This window comes from Oncorhynchus tshawytscha, linkage group LG10, assembly GCF_018296145.1.
Source record: "Oncorhynchus tshawytscha isolate Ot180627B linkage group LG10, Otsh_v2.0, whole genome shotgun sequence".
Classification (NCBI taxonomy): Eukaryota; Metazoa; Chordata; class Actinopteri; order Salmoniformes; family Salmonidae; genus Oncorhynchus; species Oncorhynchus tshawytscha.
The window spans coordinates 66,231,703-66,241,099 of NC_056438.1; the positions used below are offsets into that span (position 1 = coordinate 66,231,703).

Consider the following 9,397-nt stretch of genomic DNA (forward strand, 5'->3'; position numbering starts at 1 on the left):
CTATTACATACAGACACAATAAAACATAGACAGAAAAAAACTAACTGTGTTAAATCCACTCTCTATCTCAGAACACATGGTATCACACCCCTAGCTGCTACCCCCCCCATGCCCCATCTCAGATGTGCAGCCATGATCCTTGTCCCCTCCCACAGTGTGCTAGTTGACTGTATAAATATCCCACTTGCAGCGTGTTCTAACTCAGAGAACAACAGACAGTGACAAAAGACCAGGGACGCAGTGAGAAATAAAAGAGACCACGCAAAGAATTCAACAGGATATAAACCTGATCTCAGCTGAAAGGTTCCATCACAGGTCCTCTGATCCATCCGAAAGAAAGAAAGAAAGAAAGAAAGAAAGAAGGAAAGAAAGAAAGAGAACAACTCCTGAAGGACCAAGAGAGTGATCCAGTCTGAGACACAGGTGATCCATCCACCTGTCCTCCAGAATGTGGCTCCAGGTAGCCTTGGGTCTGTCCTACCTGGTTCTGAGCTCCCAGAGCCAGGACAGAGCCTCCCTGAGACGCTCCAATGACCACACGGGGCGCTGTCAGTACACCTTCACCGTGGACAACCCTGCCGAGGCGAGCTGCTCCGGGACCAGCGGAGGACCAGATATGGAGGTGGTGAAATCTCGTCTCACCCTGCTAGAGGCCCTGGTCAGCAGGCTGCTGGGGGGCAAGGGAGCAGGGGGAGAGGGTTCAGGGGGTGGGGGAGACAAGACCATCCAGGAAGCGTACTCCCAGGCCATGAGAGATAAGAGCCAGCTGCAGGGGGACAAGGAGCAGCTGAACAGGCAGGTGCAGGGGCTCCAGAGGAGGGTGGACGAACTGAGTGCGGCGGCTGAGACACTGCGACAGAGACCATGCCACCAGCACCAAGCCGCTGGAGCAGGACTCCCACTTCACGAGCTCAACCAGAGACCAGCCAGCGGTAAGTCTGTACTGTCTCACATCATCACTTAAAAAAGAACTGTGTGAAAATGCATTATTATATATACTTTTAGAGAAAAGAGTTCCTAAAGGGTTCCTCAGCTTTCCCCATAGGAGCCCTTTTTGGTTCCTGATAGAACCATCTGTAGAAAGCATTCTACATGGAACCAAAAAGTGTTCCTCAAAAGGTTATCATATGGGGACAGCTGAAGAACCCTTTAAGTTTCTAGATAGCACCTTTGTTTCTCGGAGTGTATGTGAGTTAGGAACTGTGGATTGTGAGTGTTTGTTTATCTGATCTGATCAAAATCAAAGTGTTCTAATATAAACAGAGTGGAGTACAGGTCAGGTTTCAGTATGCACTGCTTGGTTGGGTTAGCGGAATGGTATTTACCACACGGATTCTGCTTCTACTACTCTGTCACTTGCGCGTTGCATGTTAGTTTAAGTGTCTGTGATCTTTTGGGGAATACAATAACTCTGTTAAATAGGGGGCTGCGCTGCATGTCAAATGACTGGAGAACATATCAAGATGCCTTCATGTTGTCAGTGTGTCATCTTTGAATGTGTTCAGGATTATTGATGCTGGATATTTTGAGTTATTTATGACTTCAGCCACCAAATAAACCATTGAAAAAAATGTTATTTCTCTCTCTCTCTCTTCCTCTCAGACTCTCTCTATCAGGAGATGAAGGCAGAGGTGACTGAGGTCCCAGCATCACGTCTCATTCAAGACGCTGGGCAGAACCACACAGGTCGTTTTTTAGGATTGTTTTTGTTTTTGGGAACCAAACATTTAGAGTACAGATTATTGTATGGGACCAGATACAAAAAAATGTTGAGAAAGACATTTTTTATTGAGTAAATATATTTATTGGTCTCTTTTCATTGTGAAAAGAGATAAGGAAAATGTAATGAATTGAATGTTATTTGTTGATGTAAAAATCCAAATGTACAGATTTTAAGGTTAGATTTGGGGTGGGGTCGACAGAAATTCTGGCAAAACAACGGGGTCTTGTAGAAAAAGGTTGAAAACCACTGATTTAACTTGTATCTATCTCTCCCTAGTGGCTTCTTAAAGTCACTACACACCAACTATACTGAACAAAAATATAATGCAACATGCAACAATATCAAAGATTTTACTGTTACAGTTCATATGAGGAAATCAGTCTATTGAAATAAATGTATTAGGCCCTAATCTATGGATTTCACATGACTGGGAATACAGATATGCATCTGTTGGACACAGGTACAGTATGTTAAACAAAATGGGCCTCACAATGGTTCTCAGGATTTCATCACGGTATTTCTGTGCATTCAAATAGCCATCGATAAAATGCAATTGTGTTCATTGTCCATAGCTTATGTCTGCCCATACCATAACCCCACTGCCACCATGGGGCACTCTGTTCACAACGTTGACATCAGCAAACCACTCGCCCACACAACACCATACACGCCGGTCGAACATACTGCTAAATTCTCAAAAACTGCACACTCCCTCAAAACTTGAGACATCTGTGGCATTGTATTGTGTGACAAAACTGCACATTTTGGAGTGGCCTTTTATTGTCCCCAGCAAAATGTGCACCTGTGTAATGATCATGCTGTTTAACCAGCTTCTTGATATGCCACACCTGTCAGGTGGATGGATTATCTTAGCAAAGGAGAAATGCTCACTAACAGGGATGTAAACAAATTTGTGCACACAATTTGAGAGAAATAAGCTTTTTTGTGCATATGGAACATTTCTGGGATGGTTTATTTCAGCTCATTAAACATGGGACTTACAGTTCACATGTTGTGTTTATATTTTTGTTCAGTGTATTATGTATAAGCACGTCACCTCTAAAAACTAAAATAAATTAGAGATGATCATAAAGGTAGTGATCATATTTCATAAAGCACATATTCCAATTTACTTGATTGATTGAATTTAATGTAACTACCCTCTCTCTGTGTCCAGGCTGTGGTGAGCTGGTGTCTGTGGGAGAGCCCGTCCTGCACCGAAAGGCTGACAGCATCACAGGGAAGTACGGGGTGTGGCTGCAGGACCCTGAGCCCATGGCCTCTCCATACGGAAACAAGACGGTGTGGCGCATCGACACAGTGGGCACGGATGTCCGCCAGCTGTTCGCCTATGAGGACATGGAGCAGTTTGCCAAGGGCTTCCCCATGAAGGTTATGGTGCTGCCTGAGCCCGTGGAGAGCACAGGGGCCACCCTGTACCGTGGTTCCCTCTACTACCAGCGCCGACGCAGCCGCACCCTGCTCCGCTACGACCTTGCCTACGAGAGCCTGGCGGCACGCCTGGACCTCCCCCACGCTGGCTTCCACGGCCAGCACCCCTACTCCTGGGGCGGCTACACAGACATCGACCTGGCGGTGGACGAGCAGGGCCTGTGGGCCGTCTACAGCACCAGCAAGGCCAAGGGAGCCATTGTGGTGTCCCAGCTGGACCCTGAGAGCCTGGAGGTGAAGAGGAGCTGGGAGACCAACATCAGGAAGAACACAGTGGCTAACTCATTCATGATTTGCGGTCGACTCTACACGGTGGCCAGCTACACGGCCGCAGACACCACCGTAAACCATGTGTTCGACACGGCCACCGGCCAGGGCAGAGGCATGGCGGTGCCCTTTAAGAACCACTACCGCTACAACAGCATGGTGGACTACAACCATGCCCAGAGGAAGCTCTATGCCTGGGACAACTTCCACATGATCACCTACGACGTCAGCTTGGGGAGACCCAGCAGAAGCAGCCAATAAGAGGAAGCTGGGCAGAGATGATGGACTGGTGTGGCGTGAACTCATACGCTGTTACTAGAATATTATCAACCAACAACATTACTAACAGCTTTATAATCAGATCACAGCGAGGCCTGTTGCTACTCTGTCTACTACAATGCATTTTTTTCTACTAATGTAAATAAGTGAATGAATGAATGAATCTTACAATAAAATTAATGGCAGTAGATTCACTAAGGTGGAACTCCATGTAAACAGTCTGAGATATTGCTCTTCCTGTATTATATACAATGTATTTTACTTATTTTAATTAAAAAATGTACTGTACTGTCCATGTTGAGTCTATATTCAAGTTGTATCTTCACTATTGTGTATTATATGGGCTCCAATTACCATTTGTATGTAATTTTATCTCTCAATAAATATTAAAATGATAGAGATCCCTAAAGAGTTGATCAGTCTGCATTTGTTCAGTCCAGTGGCACCCCCCCAGTGGCCCCCAGTCCAGTGGCACGCCCCCAGATAGAGAGAGAGACACAGCTGCATGTGAGCTCTCACATTTTTCAACATGTTTTTAGATTTGGAATTAGATAAACTTGTATTTTTCGGCAGGTACATAAGCAGGATGCTACCCTCCACAGCATGGCCTTCGCTCCAGATCAACACTCCAAATCGACAACCTCATTTTGACCAAAATTAACCCTAGAGATTACTGCTACCAAGGTTTTTCTTTTTCCAAGCTATACGGAGGGTGCTCTAGCAGACAAACATCAGAGACCTGAGGACACCATCCAACCTGGAACTGAGTGAGTAGTGTTTGATCTGATGCTATTTTGAAAGCTAAGAATAAAATGAAGAAATGAAACATAAAGTACATTACAATGATATATTTTACTTTATGGGGACTGAATGCTGAGTTAAGGCTGTCAGGCTTGCAAGGACAGACCAGATACAAATTAAATTAGCACCAAGGTGTGAAGTAAAAGGTGTCGAGGCCTTTGGGCCCAACAAGTGTCAGGAGTCTTTGAAGCATCCTCTGAAGCCCCCTCCTGCTGTTCAAAGACCATTCACTGGCATTTTCTACAAGAAATCTGCCTCCAGAAATAAAAGCTTCTCCCAAGTGGGTGTGAGACCTACTCCTGTTGCCTGCTGCACTGCTGTTAGGATTCCACCTGGCGATCTGTTTATCGTCTGCCCTGGCCTGTCTCCCCCTGTCTAGTACAGGTACCCCCACCACACTCCCCCATCTCTCCCAAGATTTTGATCGCCTCCAGCACACACTGTTGGGGTGAGTGACTCTGAACTTACATTGGCTAGCCCCAAGTCGTTATATATATTATTTTTTTATTGTGCATTTTTCTATTTTCCTCATGACTCCTGCATACTTTGTTGACTACAAACTTTCTTTACCCAACCGTGCGAAAGACTATGTTTGTTCCCACACTCGGGACTCTGACTCTCTATTGGTTACACAGACTCTTGGCCTCCCATCCTATTCTAACCACCTATCGCCGGCTTTGTATTCATGTTACCTGATGAAATTGCTGTACAATATGATCTTGTTGTCATCTGATGTGCATTCAGATGTCATAATTCAGCATTGCAGAGCTCTCCCTGTCCTCTGCCGTGCCTTGATTGTATTACTGTTGATGATATCTGGAAATGTGCATCTACACCCTGGCCCATCTACTGTTTCTAGCCCCAATTCTGACTTGTGCTCTGATACCTGCTTCACTGATTTCTGCTCTCGTAAAAGCATGGGTTTTCTGCACATTAACACTAGAAGCTTATTACCTCAAATGGATCAATTGAAGGTGTGGGTTCACGGCTCGAATCCAGATGTGTTGGTCATTACTGAGACATGGTTAAGGAAGAGTGTTTTGAATACTGATGTTATTAACATTTCTTGTTATAACCTTTGTCGGCAAGACAGATCTTCCAAAGGTGGGGGAGTGGCAATCTTTACCAAGGATCACCTTCAGTGCTCGGTTGTCTCCACCAAGTCTGTCCCCAAACAATTTGATTTGCTGGTTTTAAGCATTAAACTTTCAAATAGCTCTTTGTTGACTGTTGCTGGGTGCTATCATCCTCCATCAGCACCGGCCTGTACCCTACCTGCCCTAAGCTCTCTCCTGGCCACTTACACCAAGTCTGCATTTGTCCTGCTAGGTGACCTAAACTGGGACATGCTTAAACCACCTGACCAAGTCCTAAAGCAATGGGACTCCCTAAATATTTCTCAGATTATCACCAATCCCACAAGGTATGACTCCAAACACCCAGAAAAGGCTACTGTCCACGATGTTCTCCTCACAAATAATCCTAATAGGTATCAGTCTGGTGTTTTCTGTAATGACCTTAGTGATCACTGTTTTACAGCCTGTGTTCGTAATGGCTGCTCAGTGAAACGACCTGTTCTGATTTGTCATAAACGCTTAAACTTTAATGAGCAAGCCTTCCTTCATGAACTGGTCTCTGTAAACTGGTATAGAATCAGCTTGATCCCCTCTGTCGAAGACGCTTGGACCTTATTTTTTATATTTTCAGTGGTATTGTTAACAAACAGGCCCCCATAAATAAAATGAGAATTAAAAACAAGTTCAGCCCCTGGTTTGACCGTGATCTTGCAGAGTTACTCCACCTCAAGAATTCCATTTGTCGAAAGGCTCGGCACACGCATACTCAGGCTGACTGGCTATCGTTTAGGCAAATGAGAAATAAGTGCACTCAGGCAACCCGGAAGGCCAAAGTTAGTTACTTTAAGGAGCAGTTCTCTCTCTGGGGGTCTAAGCCCAAGAAGTTCTGGAAAATTGTTAAAGACCTGGAGAAAAAACCCTCCTCCTCACAGCTGCCCATGTCCCTTAATGTTGATGATGTGGTTATTATTGACAAGAAGCACATGGCTGAGCTTTTTAATCCCCACTTCATTTAGTCAGGATTCCTATTTGACTCAGCCATGCCTCCTTGCCCATCCAACATTTCCTAATCTCCCACCCCTTCTAATGCGACTATCCCCGATGCTTCTCCCTCTCCCCTGCCCCGCTACAAAGTTTCTCCCTGCAGGCAGTCACTGAGTCAGAGGAGACTCAGTGACTTGACCCCAAAAACCCATCTGGGTCAGATGGTTTAGACACTTTCTTCTTTAAGGTTGCTGCTTCTATCATCGCCAAGCCTATCTCCAACCTTTTTACCTGTCTCTCCTCTCTGGGGAGGTTCTCATTGCTTGGAAGGCAGCAAACGGTTCACCCTTTATTTAAAGTGGGAGATCATCAAGCTGATCCTAATTGTTATAGGCATATTTCTATTTTGCCCTGTTTATCAAAAGTGGCTTTCTTGATGTCTATAGTATTCTTTTGGGTATGAAATCTGGTTTCCGCTCAGGTTATGGATGTGTCACTGCAACCCTAAAGGTCCTCAATGACGTCACCATTGCCCTTCGTTCTAAGCAATATTGTGTTGCTATTTTTATTGACTTGGCCAAAGCTTTTGATACGGTAGAACATTCCATTCTTGTGGTCCAGCTAAGGATTATTGGTGTATCTGAGGGGTCTTTGGGTTGGTTTGCTAACTACCTCTCTCAAAGAGTGCAGTGTATAAAGTCAGAAAATCTGCTGTCTCAGCCACTGCCTGTCACCAAGGGAGTACCCACACACTTCTCAATCTACACCAACAACACAGCGCAGGCAGTAGGAAGCTCTCTCATCCATTTATATGCAGATGATACAGTCTTATACTCAGCTGGCCCCTCCCTGAATTTTGTGTTAAATGCTCTACAACAAAGCTTTCTTAGTGTCCAACAAGCTTTGTCTACCCTTAACCTTGTTCTGAACACCTCCAAAACAAAGGTCATGTGGTTTGGTAAGAAGAATGCCCCACTTCCCACATGTGTTTTTAGTACCTCCTAGGGTTTAGAGCTTGAGGTAATCACCTCATACAAGTACTTGGGAGTATGGCTAGACGGTGCACTGTCCTTCTCTCAACACATATCAAAGCTGCAGGCTAAAGTTAAATCTAGACTTGGTTTCCTCTATCGTAATCGCTCTTCTTTCACCCCAGCTGCCAAACTAACCCTGATTCAGATGACCATCCTACCTATCCTATCGGCAGGTAAGGGTGCTCTTGAGCGGCTAAATGTTCTTTACCATTCGGCCATCAGATTTGCCACCAATGATCCTTATAGGACATATCACTGCACTCTATACTCCTCATCTCTGTATACCTGTCGCAAGACCCACTGGTTGATGCTTATTTATAAAACCCTCTTAGGCCTCACTCCCCCCTATCTGAGATATCTACTGCATCCCTCATCCTCCACATACAACACCCGTTCTGCCAGTCACATTCTGATGAAGGTCTCCAAAGCACACACATCCCTGGGTCGCTTCTCTTTTCAGTTCGCTGCAGTTAGCGACTGGAATGAGCTGCAACAAACACTCAAACTGGACAGTTTTATCTCAATCTCTTCATTCAAAGACTCAATCATGGACACTCTTACTGACAGTTGTGGCTGCTTTGTGGGATGTATTGTTGTCTCTACCTTCTTGCCCTGTGTGCTGTTGTCTGTGCTCAATGTTTGTACCATGTTTTGTGCTGCTACCATGTTGTTTTTATACCAGGTTGTTGTTATGTTGTGTTGCTACCATGCTGTGTTGTCATGTGTTGCTGCCTTGCTATGTTGTTGTCTTAGGTCTCTCTTTATGTAGTGTTGTCTCTGTTGTGATGTGTGTTTTGTCCTATATTCATATTGTATTTATTTTTATTTTTTAATCCCCGGCCCCCATCCCCGCAGGAGGTCTTTTGCCTTGTTAGGCCGAAAATGTAAATAAGAATTTGTCCTTAACTGGCTTGCTTAGTTAAATAAAGATGAAATACAAAATAAATACATTTTTTAAAATTACATTTGAACAATTTGCACTGAGGACTTTTATGACCACACATCCAATACTAAAACTTGAGGGTATAACTGCATGTTGAAAAAGCCACCCAAAGCCTTGACATGCACAGCAAACTACAGAATAAGCCACAGTACACAAAGAGCAAAGCATTTCGGAAGAGACAATGCAGGTTTGTTTTTAACAGGTCATGTGGTGCCATCTGCTGGCCAGTAATTGACATGTCTAGTATCATTTCAATGAGTTCTAAGAAATTAGCTATGTAGCCTGGAATCTGCATTGGGCCATATTCAGTGTGGATTCCAGGCTAACAGCTATGTGCCTATAGAATAGTCCGTAGGTCTATAGTTTAGGTGCTGATTACTTCATCAACCTAGCCTGGAATCCATGTGCTTCATCAACACATTGCCACTTCATCAACATAGCAACCGGAGCTATTGGACCGAGCTAGCTAGTCTCTAATTCTGACCTCCATAATGGCTTGAACCAAGTGTTATACTGTTAACCCCTAGAGACATGTCTGTTGGGGTGGGGGTCTACAGAATGTTGGCATGGGTGGGCATTCAACAACATTGGGGAGGGTAGGTATTGCTCGGGTGTTACCACCGTGTGTGTGTGTGTGGCAACACTGTAAGGAGACTAATAATGACAGCCAGGAGATGACACTCGGCAGCAGCTGCTGTGCACACTAATGGAAACTTTGCTTGGGGTGGGTATGGTACCATTTCACCCCCCACACAGACAGAAACATACACGACAATAGGGCAATACCACAGCACCCTACTGTATATGGAATGGGTGTCACGGGCGTCCTCCTCTTCAT

General features: G+C 44.8%; 1 protein-coding gene across 1 annotated transcript; it reads left to right on the forward strand.

Annotated features, from left to right (window-relative positions):
* The first annotated feature begins 209 nt into the window (after positions 1 to 209).
* Positions 210 to 4,130, forward strand: LOC112260684 (myocilin). The gene is made up of 3 exons (XM_024435977.2): positions 210 to 932; positions 1,603 to 1,686; positions 2,901 to 4,130. The coding sequence occupies exons 1-3, from the start codon at positions 449 to 451 to the stop codon at positions 3,701 to 3,703; spliced, it is 1,371 nt and encodes a 456-aa protein (XP_024291745.1). The 5' UTR covers positions 210 to 448; the 3' UTR covers positions 3,704 to 4,130.
* The last annotated feature ends 5,267 nt before the right edge of the window (positions 4,131 to 9,397 follow it).

What these genes read in the sequence shown, in the direction of transcription:
- LOC112260684 (XM_024435977.2), top strand. Translation starts at nt 449, where the DNA reads ATGTGGCTCCAGGTAGCCTTGGGTCTGTCCTACCTGGTTCTGAGCTCC. An exon ending in CAACCAGAGACCAGCCAGCG is followed by an intron (nt 933 to 1,602) that starts GTAAGTCTGTAC and finishes TCTTCCTCTCAG; the next exon opens with ACTCTCTCTATCAGGAGATG. An exon ending in CGCTGGGCAGAACCACACAG is followed by an intron (nt 1,687 to 2,900) that starts GTCGTTTTTTAG and finishes CTCTGTGTCCAG; the next exon opens with GCTGTGGTGAGCTGGTGTCT.